Source organism: Rutidosis leptorrhynchoides, chromosome 6, assembly GCF_046630445.1.
Source record: "Rutidosis leptorrhynchoides isolate AG116_Rl617_1_P2 chromosome 6, CSIRO_AGI_Rlap_v1, whole genome shotgun sequence".
Lineage (NCBI taxonomy): Eukaryota > Viridiplantae > Streptophyta > Magnoliopsida > Asterales > Asteraceae > Rutidosis > Rutidosis leptorrhynchoides.
In genome coordinates this window covers 41,379,089-41,398,340 of record NC_092338.1, presented here as the reverse complement: position 1 = coordinate 41,398,340, position 19,252 = coordinate 41,379,089, and the positions used below count along the sequence as shown (strand labels likewise).

Sequence of the window (19,252 nt, the reverse complement as noted above, 5' to 3'; positions counted from 1 at the left end):
CAATACATAAGAATAATGAAAAGAAAAAAAAAACGCTGGCCCTCCATCAATCAAGTATCAGGTTTCCTTTTTCTTTAAATAGGCAAGTGGGGTTTTTACCTTGGTATGTGTCGGCCAATATAGAAAAGAAAGAGCACTCATCCTTGCCTAATAATGCTTTTAATATCATCCTTAATATTTATATCCATCTTATTGAGAATGTTTGGAAAAGATAAAAAAAATATGCAGCTTCACAATTCTGCAAACAGGAGTGATCGTGGAAAATTTTCTTTTGTGTTTATTGGCGGTTAAAAGAAACAGAGTTAGCAGTGTAGCAGTAGGCTATGAAGTTGTGGGTTTTGATAGAAGATGGCGTTTGAAAAAGAAGCAGGAAGAAAAGAGAAGATGCATGGTGGTGGTGGTGTGAAGGTGATGAAGGTTTGTAGATAGGTGGTGGGTGTTCACGATATATTCAGAAACAATTTCGCAGCAGTAATAAGTAGCAACAAAGGTGATGTTTTGTCAAGCAATGACAAGAAAATGGTGGTGGTTTTGATATTGAATCGAAAACAGAATTATAAGATTTCCGTAGGTGGGTTGAAGTTGATTATGATGATGGGTTTTGTTCGAGTTGCTCGAGTGGTGTTACGGGTGTGGTGATGGCGTTCGATTAAAAACACAGGTAGTTTGATCATGTGATTTAAAGGGTGATTGAGGGGGTAGTGAGCCAGAGGAAATGAGGGCGTGATCATTGATCAAGTTACTTGTATGTATATATATATACAATCTTAATGAGTAACAATAATAATGCCATAACGATTTCTATAAAATCAAACGAATCTTTGAAGCAGTGTATTGGCTTGCAATTTATTGTAGGTGGTAGACAAGAGATTCGTTTGCCGAAGAAATAAAAAGTATAAAGTAGATGTTGAAGTGTAACTGAATTTGTTTGTTATGCAATTTATTGGAATCAAATTGTACTAGATTGCAGACAGAAAGCACATCCTAATACAGTTTGATAGATATATATAACAATTTGTACGATTCTCTAGTTTATATAATTTAATAATTAATAATTATATTAATATTAATAACAATTATAATTATATTAATAATAAAAATAAATAATAATGTTATTAGTAATCATAGAATGATAATGATTTTATTATAAATAACAATAATAATATATTGTATTATTTTCTATTAATAATAACTATAAAAATAATACAACAACAACAACAACAAAACCCAATACCACATGAGTGGTGTATGGGGGAGGTGAGATGTAGACAATCCTTCCCCTATCCGAGATTAAAAACAAGTCATTTCTCCACTCAGAGTGAAACACTCTCAATAGTAGAGAAAGTCATCCCTCTTTCTATTCGACGGATAAAGAGATTGCTTCCGAATGGACCTCCGGCCAATAAGTAGGAAATTCTTTTTTTTTAAAAGTAAAATAAAATTAAAAATAAAATTGAGACGCCATGAAAATGGTAGAATCAAATTTTCATGGGTTTTAAATCCTGCATGCAATTCAATTTAGGCTCTAAACGGCAGTCAAGACGCCAATAAATCGACGCTTGCTGTTGACTCAAAAATAGAGCCGAACTATAAAAATAATAATGATATTAATAATAGTAAAAATATTAATATTAATATGATAATATAGTTAATAACAATAATAATAATCATAACAATACCAATAATAATATAACGAGTTACATGTAACAATTTTTATGTTATAATTTTAATGATACTAATAATAATTATAATAACAATTAATGTACTAACTATATTTTTAATTCTAATTGATTAAAGTATACTTTATTAATTCATTTATATTTATATTTATGTATATATACATAATTATTTGTTCGTGAATCGTCGGGAGTAGTCAAAGGTCAAATGATTTCATAAACTAGTTCAGAAATTTTGAAATTCAATTTAATAGACTTTGCTTATCATGTCGAAACCATATAAAGATTAAGTTTAAATTTGGTTGAAAATTTCCGGGTCGTCACAATAAATAAGTTTATAAACTATGTTTAATCAATTATAAAGTAAAAAAATAATTTTTTAATATCGAATTTTGTTATATAAATTTGGTTTTAATATTATTTGTGACGCCCCGTACAAAATTAACGTGTACGGATCATCAACAACAGGATCATTACAGGGTCAAACACTATATGCTGTTTTAAAAGAAGTTTGCATTCATAAAAAGGGGTAACGTCTTTACCGACGCCAATTGTTTTACAAACGATAGTGTGCTTCTACGAATAGAAAGCAATAACATAAGTACGAGACTCAAAGGTCATTACAATTTCATTGTTCAAAATGTGAATGCAAAGTAAATGTTTCATGCAGAGACATCTCTAAACAAAAGCAGCGGGAGTCTACACAGCAAGTCTAACAATGAGACTAATACAGCGGAAGCATCAAACATCTAAGCACCTGAGAAATAACATGCTTAAAAGTTAACACGAATGTTGGTGAGCTATAGTTTAATTGTAACAGTAATGTAATGTAGGCCACGAGATTTCGTATTCAAAACAGTATGAAAAGTATATGCTTAACCGTGGGCACTTGGTAACTAACTTAACGTAAATATCACCCCCTAAAAGTACACTTGGCGAGTGCGTAAGTTTACAAAGAATTAAACACCCGTTAAATGCTAGCACGACTAGCCCGAGTGGGGTATCAAACCCTATGGATCCATATCTAAGATTCGCGTTCACCGGTTCAAAAATCAATGACTAAACGTTACCGAGCTAAGGGGAAAGTTTATGCCATTATATAACCCACACATACATAAAGTTTAAGTACTCGTGCCTAGTAAGTAAAACATAAAAAGCGCATGTATTCTCAGTCCCAAAAATAGTTATAACTCACAGTGAATGCGCGGTAAAAGTCGATACAAGGTAAGTAAGTAAGTAAGTCGGTCCGAAGGTCGTCAACCTAAGTTAAAAGTTACTAAGTCAGTAAATCGTCCCAACGGGTTTAAAAATACGTAATTTAAGTCTTAAGTGTCATCATCATTAACATCATATGTAAAAAGTAAAGTAAGTTTTCAATCAAAAATAGAGACCGAAACAAAGGCTGACTTCGTTCAGCTGCTACGACCTCTATACAAACTGAAATGACGTGAGGCCAGTGGTCATGGCTCCGTATATGAGTCCTCTAATCGCTGATCAATTTTAAGAACCAAACTCGTCTTCGTTTGACCGTGGCGATGGTTTAAGTGCAAGTAGGTCAGAAATTTCAGCACAACGTTACAAGGGCGTAGTGACTTTCGGAAGGCTATAAATCCTAAACCGTATATCGGATTTAGGCGAGGCCTAAATGAAAAGTCATCTATTCGAACCGTACTAACTGAAAATAAACTTTCCACTAGCCCAGAAAGTATGATCAGACCCTGAAAAATAGAAAGTAAGTGCTCCGGTGGGATTCTTGGTGCTTGATGCTGATCACGGTTCTCATCCTTGATGCTTGTAGCTTCAAGTGTACAACTCGTTGATGTGTTTGCATCACTTTGACCAAGGTTTAACCATCAACACACAAGGTTAAGACTAGGAAACAAAATACAACTTATGTAAGGGTTTGAGAAAGATGATGAACCAAAGTTACATCAATTTCCTAGTTTCAACACAATCACAAGTTCTATTAAGCTATAAACTTTGAATCAAACTAAATAATCAAGACCTTAAGCTAGAGAGCTTAGATCTTAACTATATATTAAAGATCTCAGACTAAAAAGTCTAGATCTCATGTTCTTAGTGAAACCCTAAGTCAAAACACTTAGACTTTCAACTTTACACAACCATAAGTTATGAAACTTAGATTTTGTAAAGTAAGGTGAGCACAAATTAATGAACTATTGTTTTAACAAGTTAGATGACCATAAGTTATGGAACTTAGATCAATCTTAGATGAGTGAAAGTTATAAACTAGTAAGCTTAAACTTTCTTGTTCTTGAACTTTCAAAGTTAGACTTTGGTTACAAGATTTATGAGATCAAAGTTAACAAGTAATCTTTGACCAAGTAACTTATACAAATCGAAATCCACAAACATAAATGACAAATTTAAAGTTAAAAATAAATAGTTTCAAGTTTGGATTCATACATAAAGAGATATCAAGTCACAAACTTGAATCTCCATGAAATGAACTTTAAAGTTCCAACACTTGAACATAAAAAGGATCTTAAAGTGTTTGATCCTTAAATTTGTTACAAGTTCATGTAGAACCAAAAGCTACAAAGCTTTGATCCTTGTTCTTGCTTCTTTATCATAAAAGTGATCAAAGGTTGCAAGATAACATGAGGATTGAAGTTATAAAAACCAAAATCCAAAAATAAATAATGATGATGATGATTTACGATTTTGAAGGAAGAAAAAGAAGAGAAAAAGAATTAAAACCTTCAAGTTCTTCAAGAAAAGTTGAGAGAAAAGTTAGAGAGAATTTGAGAGAAAAGAAGTGTGTGTTTTTGAAATGAAATGAGAGTGTTTGAAATGAAATGGTGATGGTGGTGTGTGGGGGTGTGGCCGACTGTTTAAGGGAGCAAGGGGAGGGGACCATTTGCTTGCTATTGGATGGTGGTACATGGTGGTGATTGTACATGTTGGGTGGCATGGCAAAAGATGTTAAAACATGTAAGTAATGGTACACTAGCATGCTTAATACTTGTCTTAATGTCTAATGGACTTGTCTCATGTAGTAATGGGCTAACTAGTCCATTAAGTGAGTCCATTAAGTTAAGTAGGTTGGGCCTTTAATTAACTAGGTCCATTAAGGTGTTAGGTCCATTAAAACTAATTAGTAAGCATTAGTAACCACTAAGCATAATTAAGGAACCATAAAGCTAGGTAATTGTCATAAATAAATAACAATTATGTTTACGTAGTCATAATATTCCAATTATGACCAAAGTTTAACGTGTACCAAGTACGTAGCTCGTTTTAAACGGTAAGTGACACTAACGGTCGTAAATGCATTCAAGGATCATGTTAAGCACTTAATATCACGTTGTAAGGCATTAACGAAAGTAATTAACATAATTAATGACCCAGAATATAATCTATCACAGTACGCACAAATACGCAGTTTCGTAAAAGTAATAAATATAAATAAAAGTCGAAAAAGTCGGGTCGTTACATTATTCATGGTAGTGTGAGTTATAAATATAAAATTATCTTATTTTTGGTATGTGTTAGGGCTATGTTTATTATTTTTTTAATAATAATTAATTAATAATTAATAATAATAATAAAATAAGAAAAATTCATATAAATGTACCACCCTTCAAAGATTTTGTTCATCGGATGCTCAAAACACAAAACGTGGGGTCTGAAAATTGAAAATTGGAAACTGAAAATAAGTTAAGAAAATTGGCGCGGCAGCGGCTTATCGCAGCAGCTTCACACACAACACCATTTTAATGTCTGTAATTCATTCTTGTATGTAGCATACTGAATTGAATTGAATGGAATTGCACACTCAATCACCACATTCAGAAATGCATCGTCGCACACAAATTCCTCTTAAAAATTTAATCTATAGCACTTTCTCTAACGTCCAATCAATCGGCAACCGCCATCATCATCATCAATTGTATATAAAGAAGCCATTTATTGCTTCATATCTCACTTCTGTACAGTTTAACCCACCTGCAGTTGAATTAAAAGCACCCATTAAAAGAACAAAGCTTACTAAAAAATGGGATAAAGAGAAGCTAAGATTGTATTCTGGAAAACTGCGTGATTGTGCTGAAAATCGGTCAATTAACGAAGGTAAAGCGATTCATAAACAGATTAAGGAAAGCGGTATCGAGTTAGATTCTCATTTGTGTGTGTCATTGATTAACTTTTATGCGAAATGTGGGTGTTTGAATATTGCACGCCAGGTGTTAGATGAAATGCCTCAGAGAGATGTTGTGTCTTGGACAGCTCTTATTAGTGGGTTTTCAGGTGAAGGGTTTGGTACAGAAGGCATTCGGTTGTTTTGTGAGATGTATGAAGAAGGGATTAGACCGAATGAGTTCACTTTCGCAACGGTTTTAAAAGCTTGTTGTGTGTGTTTAAATGTAGAGTTTGGTAAGCAGTTACACGGTGAGGTTGTTAAATTTGGGTTCTTGTCTGATGGTCATGTTGGTTCGGCACTTGTTGACCTGTATGCGAAATGCGGTGAGTTAGAGTTTGCAGAAAAGGTGTGCCTTTTCTTGCCTGAACAGAACGCGGTTTCTTGGAATTCTTTGTTAAATGGCTTTGCTCTTGCGGGTGATGATCAAAAGGTGTTGCGATTATTTCTAAAAATGAAAGAAACTGAAATGAAGTATAACAAGTATACGTTGTGCACTATTATCAAAGGGTGTGCCATTTCTAAAAACATAAAAGTGGGCGAGATAGTGCACGCTTTGGCAATATTAAGTGGTTGTGAAGATGAGGAATATGTAACTTGTAGCCTTGTCGACATGTACTCTAAATGTGGATGTGCAGATGACGCGTTAAAAGTGTTTCAGAGGATAAAATCCCCTGATGTTGTAACATGGAGTACGATAATCTGTTGTCTTGAACAACAAGGTAGAGAAGAAAAAGCAGCCGAGCTATTTTTCAGAATGCTATCTTTAGGATTGAGACCAAACCAGTTTACACTTACAAGTATTCTTAGTGCCGCCAAAGATCTAGGCAACGTACGTTATTCTCAGTGTGTACATGCTTGTGTTCTTAAATATGGTTTTGCAAATGAAACTGTAATCAATAATTCATTACTCACAATGTACATGAAGAATGAGTATATTGATGATGGTTTAAAAATCTTCAATACAATGAGTAATCGTGATATAGTTTCGTGGAATGGTCTTTTATCAGGATTCCATGACAGCGTAAGTTGCGATGGACCGAGAATTTTTCACGAAATGTTAGTAAATGGTTTTAAACCCAACTTGTATACTTTTATTAGTACTTTACGTTCATGTACTAGCTCATCAAATAGTGAGTTTGGGAAACAAGTGCACGCTCAAATTATTAAAGACAATCTTGATAATGATTGTTATGTGGGAACAGCTTTAATTGACTTGTATGTCAAGTCAAAATGCATTGAAGATGCGGAGAAGATTTTTAGTAAGATGAATAAAGTAGATCTTTTCACTTGGACATCGATTATTTCTGGTTGTGCACAGACTGATCAAGGGGAGAAATCAATTTTCTACTTCAATCAAATGCGCAAAGATGGTGTTAAACCTAATGAGTTCACTCTTGCTGCCTGTTTAAAAGGTTGTTCTGGGATTACAAACTTAACAAATGGTAGACAACTGCATTCTATTGCGTTTAAAGATGGCCATGTTGATGATCCATTTGTTGCAAGTGCACTTGTAGATATTTATGGAAAGTGTGGATGCATTGATGATGCTGAAACGATATTTCATTCAGTTGAATCACACGATACAGTGTTGTGGAACACAATTATAAATCAGTACGCGCAACATGGTTATGAAGAAAAATCTCTAAAGGCATTTGAGAGTATGCTAATTAAAGGTGTACTGCCTGATGAAGTTACATTCATTGGCATACTTTCAGCTTGTAGTCATTTAGGGTTGATAGAATTAGGGAAAAAGTACTTTTACTCAATGACTGAAGTTTATAAAATTGTTCCAAACATCGAGCATTATGCTTGTATGGTTGATATTCTTGGTAGGGCAGGAAAATTTAGTCAAGTTGAAAACTTTATCGATCAAATGAAGATAACCCCTAATAATTTGATCTGGGAGACTCTTCTTGGAGCTTGTAAAGTTCATGGAAACGTTGACCTTGGTCAAAAGGTTGCTGAGAAACTTTTTCAAATGGAGCATGATGTAAATTCTAATTATATAATGCTGTCGAATATATTTGCATCTAAAGGGATGTGGGATGATGTGGCTCGAGTTAGGGGATTAATGTCGAGCCAGGGGATTAAAAAGGAACCGGGGTGCAGTTGGGTTGAAGCTGATGGTCAAACGCACGTTTTCTTGTCTCAAGATACTTCTCACCAAAGGATACTCGAAATCCATCAAAAGCTGAGAGATTTGGAGCAAATGGTTTTTTCAGTAGGTTATTTGCCGAACACAGATTATGTGCTTCACAATGTTTCTGTTAACGAAAAACGTGAAATTCTTTCACATCATAGTGAAAGATTGGCTCTTGCGTTTTCCCTTATTGAGAACAAGACGAATAAAACGATTAGAATATTCAAGAATTTGAAAATATGTGGAGACTGTCATGAGTATATGAAACTTGTTTCTAGTATCATGAATAAGAAGATTGTTATACGTGATGCTAAGCTGTTTCACCATTTTGAGGATGGTGCCTGCTCATGTAAAGACTATTGGTGACAGTGAAGCTTTGTTATGTGGAACTGTAGATCAGGTGAGTAAAAGTTCCTTCATCGTTGTTTTACTTTATCCTGCATGGTATTTCAGAAAGTCTTTCAATATTGTCAATAGTGGTATGCGATAGTGACTTTATGTTATGTGATGAGCACAAAATAAATCAAGAACTAATATAGAAACATACTTGAAATGGGAGAATGTGACAATTTGGCATACTTGATTTAAACATTTTTGTTCTTACAAGTAATCCACTTTCTATGATAATGAATTAGTAAATTTGATATCTTGATCTTGGGTTAAACCTAAACCCCTGTTTATATAAATGGAAGAGATTATAACATGCGAATGATCTCTTAATCTTCCACTTAACATACAGATGAACTCCTACTATTTTTGCTTTCTTGAATAGTTCGATTTCTTTTATTTTCTTAATATCGTTTCTAATTGTTTTGGCACAATTGCATGTGTTAAATCATCATATTAGGCTGTCTTATTACTTTTTCGATCTTTATGACTGTATGATCATAATGTAACACTTACTGTATTCTTTTATTGAAGGTTATCATTTTTATCTAGTGTGGATTTGCAAGAGGTTGGAGTCTGAATGAACAAAGAAAGCGCCCAGCATTTGAGCCATACCTAATTTGCTATCACTTTTTAAACCTACTTATTGGCCGGAGGTCCATTCGGATAGGGGATTCATCTTACCTCCTTCATACCCCACTTATGTGGTATTGAGTTGTTGTTGTTGTTGTTGTATAGACAAGGGTGTTTTAGAGGATGTGCGAACATGTGCAATCGATCAGGGCTCAAAATTTTAAAAGAGCCCAAAATTTTGAAAACTCCAATATATATATACTCGTTTTTCTTATCTGTTGTAAAAGAAAAAATAACTAACAACGGTAAAACAAATTTTTTATTTGCTTCGGTTGAAAACACGGTTTATATCTTGAAACTCTTAACGTTTATAAGAGCATTTCCGATGCTTAGTCTTTCACTTGCCAATCCTCTTGCAAATCCAAAGACACTAATTGGAACATGCTGTCAATACATTGCCAATCTCATTTCGTCTCTCACTTCGTAGTAAATTAGCATTTTGTTTCACGAGAATAAATGCCTTCATGAAAAAAAAAAAAAAAAATATATCTATTTAATGTTTACCAACAAACTTAAAATTAACTTTAATAATAAAATAATAAAGTGGGTCCATGTGATTGTATGTCATAGTTGGGAGTGAATTGTGATGGTTTAGTGATGAGAAGAAAAGAAATGGTGATGTGGCGCTGATGTGGCACTGTGTTAATATGAAGAAAGGTGTCATGAGTGGGAATGGTCTAAGAAACTATATTTTATATTTGAATAAGGTCCTATAAATTTAATAAGACGGTCCTGTATATAGTGTATAGACTGCTATTTTTAGAGGGGCCCATTGTGACCATGTTCACCTCAATCATAGGATGTAAGGTGAAACAACAACAATGGTTGTTCTTATTAACCATGCCACTTGCTCACATAAGGTGGTTCGTTCAACTTTAGCGGTTTGGACCATTGTGGCATCAGATGAAAAAAACCTAATATTATCAAAAATGTCACATTTTCTAATCTCATTGAAACGGAAACAACATTTTTAATTAAGAGTCAAATCCAATATATTGTTGTAGCGAAAATAAAATCTAAACGTTCCTTTTTGAGTTCCGATCCACTTCAATAATCCAACCAACGAACAAATTGACTACAGAAGTGCAATTCGACCATGAAACTTGCATCCAAGTTCGAATGGGATGCCAGATTAATTTTGCGGTATCGCAATCCAAGAAAAGTTGATCTGCTCGAGATAGACTCCAACATTAATCGAAATCGACTCGGTACAAGTCGAGTCGAACTCGAGCTACTAGAGTAAAAGTTTGAGTCGAGCTCAAGTATTAATAACCTCGACTCGAGAGTCTCCCGAGCATATATCCTCCATTTATATAAATATATTAAGAGTTTTACTGTACTTTTTAATAAATTTCGAGTCAAGCGTGAAAATATTGAGTCGAGTCGATTCAAGCTCGAAACTCTTTAGTCGGCTAGTGTTATGTGTGAATTTGATGTTTGGTTGTTGAGGACGGATCACTGATCACATGAAATCCGTAACATTTCTCATGATTTTACATGATTCACATTAAATAAGGAAATAAATAGATTTGATGGATAAAGCCGAATATTGAGCATAAGTTAAAGGGCCAAAAGTGTAACTTTACATTCACATAAATAATAAAATAATAAAATAATAAATAAATAAAGTACTATTATCCGTATTAACGTAATACCACTTTCAGTAGCCGAAACTAATAATAATCCCTCTCTAGGGTTTCCATACATACACATCGGTGTTGTAAGGTATGTTTCTATGAATTCAATTTGTATATACATCATCTATCAATTTCATTTTCTAGGGCTCGTTTATTGTCCGCGCAATTATGGACAGCGATTTTGATTTAGAATCAGATAGAACAAACCCTAGCGCACAATCAGAACCTTTTGTTGATGCTAGTAGCTCAGAAGCTAAACTAGATTCTGAATCTGTACATTCAATTAGTCCATCAGATAATTCAACAGCTTTACCGGATGTTGGAACTGTAGGCGGTACCGATGTAAAAAATGATAGTGCTTTGGTTGAAGGAAATGGTAGTGATGCAACTAATAGGAAAGCTGAGGGTTTGAAAAAGTTAAAGGTGGTTAGAAATAGGAAAAATGATAGTGAGGAGAAAGGGAAAAGGAAAGCGGAATTGAAATCGAAGGAAACCAGGATGGTGACTGTGTATGATTCGATGTTTGATGAGGTTGCTGGAAATGGAAGTGTGGTTGTTGAGGATGGATCACCGAGGTCGTCGAATGAGGTGTCGCCTGTTCATGGATTTGAAGTAGAGGATATGGTTTGGGGGAAAGTGAAATCTCATCCTTGGTGGCCTGGTCATATCTTCAGTGAAGAATTCGCGAATCCTTCGGTTCGGAGATCGAAAAGGGACGGTCTTTTGTTGGTTGCATTTTTTGGGGATAGTAGTTACGGGTGGTTTGATCCTTCAGAGCTTATACCATTTGATGCTAATTTTGCAGAGAAGTCTCGTCAGACTAGCTCAAAAACTTTTGTTAGGGCAGTGGAAGAAGCAGTGGATGAGGTGAGTAGGAGGAGTGCGCTCGGTTTGTCTTGTATGTGTAGGAGTAAGCAGAATTTTAGGCCGACTGATGTGGAAGGGTACTTTGCTGTCGATGTTGCAGATTATGAACCTGAAGTTGTGTACTCAATTGATGCGATTAGGAAAGCTAGGGACAGTTTTCAGCCCACTTTAGCTCTTGATTTTGTGAGGCAGCTGGCTTTGGAACCTACAGGCGCTGAGCCTGATCGTATTGATTTTATAAAGAACAAGGCTAATGTCGTTTCTTACAGAAGGGCTGTGTATGAGGAATTTGATGATACATATGCACAGGCATTTGGGCAGGATCCTGATCACTCATCACCTGGGTCTATTCCAGAATCGGTTAGGAAAACGCCGTCCAAAGGTATTGATTTTTTTGATAAATTTATTATACGTTTTTATTTTGTGTTTTTATTTCTCTTTTACTTGATCTATTCTCACTATATCGCAACTGGCTGATGATTACTGTCAGTTTAATAAATATTATATGCTTTTCTGATCTGAAATGTGAAGACTGACACGGGTATATTGATTAGATGGTATTTGTTGTTTGGTTTATAGCTTCTCCTGTTATTATGTGTATCGTACTTTCTTTCTTGTTAAAGATGCTCTGTCTCACAACAAAGGGCTTGTAGTATGTTCTGGATGATTGTTTAATTTCCCGCTTTAAATTTGACAGCTCAGTAAGAAAATTAAAATCTTTCAATGTCATGAAATGGATGATTGATTTTTAAGTAAATTGCTCAAATAATATCTATGTTTGTCCAAAAGATCTCAATCTGTCCTTAAGTTCACGAAATGTCCCATTTTCGCTCACAAGTCATCTCTTGGTTTTGCCCGCTAAGTTTGGTCACATGCTTAGCATGTGAGGGCATTTTGGTCTATTAAACTTACCCTTTTTATTCATCTATTTTTAACTTGATACTATATTATTATCGTGATAAATGATGATTGTTTTCTTCAACAACAAAAGCAACAGCATTCTGAGTAATCCTGAATTTTGGCCGAGTAATCCCGAGTTTTGATCGGTCAAAAATCCGTCAAAACTCGGGCAAAGTCAAACTTGGTCAACATCCAGAGTTTCAGAGTTCTCTGTAAAAAATTTCCGACTGAGTACTCTTCGGGAGCAATTTTTGCAACCTTGGGGGTGATTATGGCCGTTGTTGTGAAGTCTGGCAATGGCAATGGCAATGAGTCCAGATTTGTTGCTGTCTTTGTATCTTCTAAAAGTTTTTTGTTGACGCATCACATTATGTTTGTTGAAGAAGACATCACGTGATGTGGTGGCCCTGTTGGTTTTGTAAATGTTGTTGATGCCATTGAGATTGGATTATCTAGTAGGAATAAGAGGTTATGTTGGTCATTTTACAAGATTTAACCGAGAAAACTAACTAAATTTAACAAGTGACTACCAGTGAACGAAAATATTGAATACATGGATTACTTGTGACATTTCATGAACTTAAGGATTGATTGTGATTTTTTAGACAAATATATGGACGGTCCGGGCAGCTTTATCTTGATTTTTATTTTTAAAGAGGATGGTAGGGCATGTAGCTCAACGTATTCATAACATTCGTAGTTATGTCATTGCACCTTCTCACAATGCTTAACATCTACCAGCACCAGCAGGTCGTTTTTCTAAGTTGTCAACAAAGTTTGGTGAACTTATTATATTAATTGTATATATAGGCTTTCTGAGATTTGAAAACTAAAGTAGAGTTATATATAGCCTTTCATACATTATGACAAATAAGTTTGAAGGTTTTTGGTCAGGTACCTCATATGAAGTTTGATGCCATTGGTTAAGCCTATACTCAATGCATTTTGTGTTTTTTTATAATATCATATAATTGGTAGGTGTTTTTTTTTAAGTTTTGGTATTATTTACAGAGGTATACTTAGCACCTAGGTGCTAAATTAGTGGCCTATTATTAAGTGACGATGACGTGTAGTACTGATTACAAATTTCAATACAGAACCAGATGGTAGTTTATATTACGTGTTTTGCCTTTCATATATACTCTTAGACAAAGTAGATGTATATCTTTCACTTGATTGATTTTGATCATTATCTATCAAACATCTCCCGTGGTTCAGTTTATTTGCCTTACATAGCTGATATTCTTAATTTAACAGCTCCATTGAGTGGGAGGCAGGTATTTGCTGACACTTCGGGTAAAGGAAAGAGTTCTGCAAAACCTAATAAGCCGAAGGAAAATGCTAAGAAAGATAAGTATATTCTTAAAAGGAGAGATGAATCTAAACAAGTAATTCGCCAAAAGGAGAAAGGCAAAGCAAAACTCTCTCCAAAGCCTGGTCACGTTGAAGATGGTGGGCCATTTATTGCTGGTGACTATGTTTTACAAAAGAGAGTCTCCTCAACCGAAGATGATTTACCTTCAAAAGATTCAACTGGAACAGGTGCTAGTACCGAAAACACGCCTGTTGTCTTGGAATTTGGAGACCCCGGTATTCCAACAGTCAATAACAAGGTTGATGATGATGATGACAAGAAGATTATGTCACAAATGGAGGACAGAAGTACAAGTACTGAGTTAATAGATGAAAAAAAGGCTTCTTCCCAAAACAACATCCCTAATTCTGAACCCCATAAAACTGTTGGTTCTGAAAGACCAAATAACGGACCAAAGAAAATGAAGGTCTCTAAACGTCCCATTGGAGAGGTGGGATCTGGGAAACCTGTATCGCCTGTTAGGAAAAAGAAGAAATTGAAAGAACAGTTGATACCCGTTGGTAAATCTATGGTTCCTTTGGAGGATAAAGAAAAAGTTTCAGCTAAAAAACTGCCTGAATCTGCTCAGACAGCTGATAATAAGCCCATAGATTCGTCCTCTTCGAATACTCCTGCAACAAAAGAGATGACTGGAGTAAGCAGTTCCGAAACTGAGCTTCCACGTGTACTCGGGGATTTGTTTACACTCGCTCGTGATCCTTTGCAAGCTATCAAGAGAGGAAAGGTCATTAAGACAAGGCGGGTTTTCTTAAAATTCAGATCACTTGTGTTTCAGAAAAGTTTAAATGTATCCCCGCCAGCAGACGATGAAGGAAACGATACTCATTCTGGTAAATCATCTGACAATGGGTTAGCAATAAAACCTGTAAAACTACCAGGGAGACCAGATGATCCAACTAAAGGGGGGCGTAAGCGGGGTCCATCTGACCGACAGGAAGAGATGGCTGCACGAAAGAAGAAAAAAGTTGATATCAAAAATTTAACCAAAGAGAAGAAGTTAATTAAGAGAACTGATGAACCTCATGCACGGGACGTCAAACAAGTTGTTACTACAGTGAAGAAATCGGGACATGTTCTTGACAAGAAAACAGAGAACCGAGTGCCAGATAGGCAACCTACTATGCTAATGATAAAGTTCCCGCAAGGTGGATCTCTTCCGTCACATAATGAACTGAAGGCAAGATTCGCACGTTTTGGACCCATGGATCATTCAGCTACTCGGGTATTTTGGAAAACGTTCACTTGTCGGGTGGTTTATCATAACAAAAGCAGTGCTCAGGCAGCATACAGGTTTGTGATTGGAAGTAGCAACTTGTTTGGAAACACAGGTGTAAAGTGCAGCCTTAAGGATGTTGGCAATGCGGGGTCTACTGAGCCTGATCCAGCTGTTAAAATCCCGAAAGAAGACAATCAAGAGACCATGGAGGACAGGCTGCTGCCTATTGTTCCGGCTTCACCTGTGCAGCTGAAATCAATTTTAAAGAAATCAGGCGGTGATGACTCGGCAGGTAATGGCGGCAAGGGACGGGTAAAATTCATGTTGGGTGGTGAAGAAAGTCAAATGGAGAACAAGAATGGTGCTGCGTCTTCTTTTTCTTCTACTACTACTTCTCATGCAACAATGGATATTAATAGTAAGAATTTTCAAAAGGGTGTTCTTCCACTCCCTAACTCTAGTTTGGTTGCTAGTTCAACTTCTCAATTTAATACTAGACCACAACCACCACCAAATTCTATGCACTCTGGTACACCACTAGCACAACCACCACTACTACCACCACCACCGCCAAGGTCTTTAAATTACAGTGAAATGGCAAAACCGACACCAACACCGCCTCTTAGACCACCCCCCGGGAACTTTGTTCATAACTTGCAAAGACCGAATATTGGGCCTCCAAAAGTGGATATATCACAACAAATGTTAAGCCTTTTAACAAAGTGCAATGAAGTTGTTAGTAATGTGAGTAATGTGATGGGTTATGTGCCTTACCATCCTCTTTAAACACAAATTAAAGAATAACCATAAACAAGAAAAGTCGATATCAAACGATGAATTTGGGCGTGTTGTTGCAATTGGAAAAATTGGAGTAGATGCAAGTTGAGTTAAGAAGGGAGTATTAAACCATAAAAGGGAAAGAAAATTCAACTACGCTTTCCATAATTGTTGCATCTTCTTTTGTTTTATCATGGTGGCTCATGTTATGGCCTCTCTTTTTTCTTTGGATTATAGTTAGTGTTATATTTGTCATTTTTGGAGTGTTGTTTATGTTGTATTTTGTTTACGATTGCTCATAGTTTGTATAAACTATTAAGTAGAATACTTTATAGGGGCAACAATTATATTTTCTTTTTTTGCATCTGTTTCTTGAAAGTTTATCATGGTGAATAAGTGAATGTGATCGTTGAAGTGGTTTTATAGTTCATCGAACCAAAAGCAAAAAGATTCTCTCCTATATCTTAACATATTTTATGTATAAATAAATAAATGTAATAATACAATAAATAATTATCTATATATCTAATAGACAAAACCTGTACCACTATTCATCAATAGTAATCAGGGGTATTTTTATCATTTCACTTTTTTTTTTTTTTTGTCTCCAACGATAAAAGAAGCAACTCTCATAGAAGAACCAACCCTTCAATGTTACCAAAAGATGTCGAAAAAAATTCTTTTTTACCAAAAAAATCAACTAACTTTTTCTTTTTTTTTTCCGTTTCTTCCTCAACTATAAGGAGACAACTTTCATAAAAGGAACAACCCTTCAATGTTACCAAAAGATGTCGAAAAACATTTTTTTTTACAAAATAGATCAAGACTTTTTTTTTTTAACTCGCATTCAAAACGAAGCCCCCGGCGCGAAGCGAGGGCTCCACAACTAGTTACTAACAATTAGTGTTCTTTATTTTTCCTTCTTACAAAAACCATAACATGATCAATTATGTTGTATGGACTATGGAGTAATGTAAATCCAAATGTGGGTTACCTTTAATTAAAACTTAATCAAGAAGTCCTTAAATTACAATTACCTGAAAATAAAGGTAGTACGGAGTATTATACTTCTAAATGTTAACAAGTAATGCTCTTGTTTTTAAATAAGTTAACAAAAAATTGTGACGGAGCATTGACCTTGTTGTTAACCAATAACAAACCAACAGCCATTGATCTCGTGTCTTTTTGGTTTAACCATATATCAATAATAACAAACTTAAGCATTAGATATTAAACCCAAGTGGTGTCATTATTGTTGGGAAATTACGGCCTCACTAATTCCCACCACCCAGCCCAACAATAATAGTAAAGAAATAAGAACAATACACAACACAAGATTTAACGTGGAAACTCCAAAACAGGAGAAAAACCACCGGCCCCCAAAGAGAGAAATACACTATATCACAAATTGTTACAATGATATAGACGACTCTCTTAAGCCAACTACACTCTCCAAAATATTTAACTAATACAACTCTCAAACAAGGGTAAGAAAGAAAGAAATAATCAAATACTTAAAGTGTATTGATTGGTGCAATTTGGAATGAAGACTTAGCCCCTCTTATATAACCAAGTCACTCACCCCTCACATCTTCCTCCCACCAATGTGGGATAAACATATCTTCTACTAGCCAAAATAAACCAACAAATCTCCACCTTTTGGATAGAAGAAGATAACCATGCTTCCACATTGCAAGGATAACCGATGTAGACGCTTCCTCGACGACAACTTCAAGATCCTCATCTTCATGCCGTTGACATTATCTCCCAAGAGACAAAACTTGCATCTTCATCGAACATTGTCTAAACCGACAATCATTGTCATCACAGACAATCATAACTCTTAACAAGAATTATCATACTCCACCATTAAGAGTATAGCACTTAGAATATCACATTCCAAGCATTTCACCTCGGCACATGTTGTTGAACAACCAGCTGAAACTTTATGGTGCAACTTCCCTGTTTGGCTTTCCCGAAAGTCCCATCAGCTACAACATCAGTTTCCACCACACAACCTGCATCAACGCCAAACCAATGCCCATGTGTAATTGTGGAACCGCTAACGAACATCCCTTTTCACGGTGGCGCGGACACACCATGAGGATGACGTGACTTCAGAGGAATTCGTCACTCTCCGTAACAACGGAGACAATGTTAGCGTCTTTGGAGCCATTTGCCGGATTAGCTCCACCGGGACAATTAACCCTTACATGTCCAGTCTTCCCGCACTTCCAGCATGTCAGATTCTTTCTAGAGTTTCTCTTCTGCCTATCCGAACACAACAGTACCGTAGCTTCTGATGACGAGACCCCGTTACCTTCCAATCTTTTCTCCTCGGATAGGAGCTTGCTAGTAACATCTTCAAACTTCAGAGTTTTCTTCCCATACATCAAAATAGGTTTCATGTGTTCATAAGACGATGATAAAGATAATATCAACCTCAAAGCTTTATCTTCATCATCCGTTTTAACTCCAATAGCCTCCAGTTCTGAAACAATACCGTTAAGAATACTTAGATGATCTGAAATCTTTGAACCCCCATCCATACGCAGAGTATGAAATTGTTCTTTAAGACACAACCGATTTGAGATGCCCTTGCCCTGGTACAACTGCTCTAGTTTAACCCAAAGCTCCTTTGCCATTGATAACCCGTGCACATTTGCAAGCACGTTCTTTGCAAGACACAAACGAATCGCACTTGCTGCCCTCAAATCCATATCATCCCATTCTTCTTCATCGAACTTACTGCTAGAATCACTGTCGGGAACAAAGGTGGGTTTACCTTTCAATGCCTTGTGTAACCCGGACTGAATCAACACATCCTTGACTTGAACCTGCCATAAGCCAAAATTGATCATCCCATCAAATTTCTCAACATCAAACCTCATTGGACTGAACTTCGACATCGTATCCGTATCCTATAAACAACACTTTCTCTGATTTTGCTCACGTTTCGAATAGCCAAAAGATGTAGCAGGTAGCCAGGACCCTTTAAATCGGAAATCCACAACTAGGCCACTAACAAATCCAACTATTACTACGAATCAGAAAAAATATTGTCTAACCAGATACCCTATACGATCAATAGAACTCGTTTCTGATGTGGACGATCCACTCCCGTGGCAACCACAGAGCATACTCCGACTCCTATAACCGAGACCCCCGTCAAACCTGACGCTCTGATACCAGTTGTTGGGAAATTACGGCCTCACTAATTCCCACCACCCAGCCCAACAATAATAGTAAAGAAATAAGAACAATACACAACACAAGATTTAACGTGGAAACTCCAAAACAGGAGAAAAACCACCGGCCCCCAAAGAGAGAAATACACTATATCACAAATTGTTACAATGATATAGACGACTCTCTTAAGCAACTACACTCTCCAAAATATTTAACTAATACAACTCTCAAACAAGGGTAAGAAAGAAAGAAATAATCAAATACTTAAAGTGTATTGATTGGTGCAATTTGGA

At 35.8% G+C, this 19,252-nt stretch overlaps 2 protein-coding genes across 2 annotated transcripts; both read left to right on the top strand.

The window, feature by feature from the left end:
- The first annotated feature begins 5,461 nt into the window (after positions 1-5,461).
- On the top strand, positions 5,462-8,344 carry LOC139853589 (pentatricopeptide repeat-containing protein At2g03880, mitochondrial-like). The gene has a single exon (XM_071842973.1). It carries the CDS (start codon positions 5,462-5,464, stop codon positions 8,342-8,344), a length of 2,883 nt encoding a protein of 960 aa, XP_071699074.1.
- Positions 8,345-10,704: 2,360 nt separating this feature from the next.
- On the top strand, positions 10,705-16,194 carry LOC139851359 (PWWP domain-containing protein 1-like). The gene is made up of 2 exons (XM_071840384.1): positions 10,705-11,884; positions 13,660-16,194. Exons 1-2 carry the CDS (start codon positions 10,804-10,806, stop codon positions 15,777-15,779), a joined length of 3,201 nt encoding a protein of 1,066 aa, XP_071696485.1. The 5' UTR covers positions 10,705-10,803; the 3' UTR covers positions 15,780-16,194.
- Positions 16,195-19,252: the final 3,058 nt, after the last annotated feature.

What these genes read in the sequence shown, in the direction of transcription:
- LOC139853589 (XM_071842973.1), top strand. Translation starts at nt 5,462, where the DNA reads ATGGAATTGCACACTCAATCACCACATTCAGAAATGCATCGTCGCACA.
- LOC139851359 (XM_071840384.1), top strand. Translation starts at nt 10,804, where the DNA reads ATGGACAGCGATTTTGATTTAGAATCAGATAGAACAAACCCTAGCGCA. An exon ending in TAGGAAAACGCCGTCCAAAG is followed by an intron (nt 11,885 to 13,659) that starts GTATTGATTTTT and finishes TTAATTTAACAG; the next exon opens with CTCCATTGAGTGGGAGGCAG.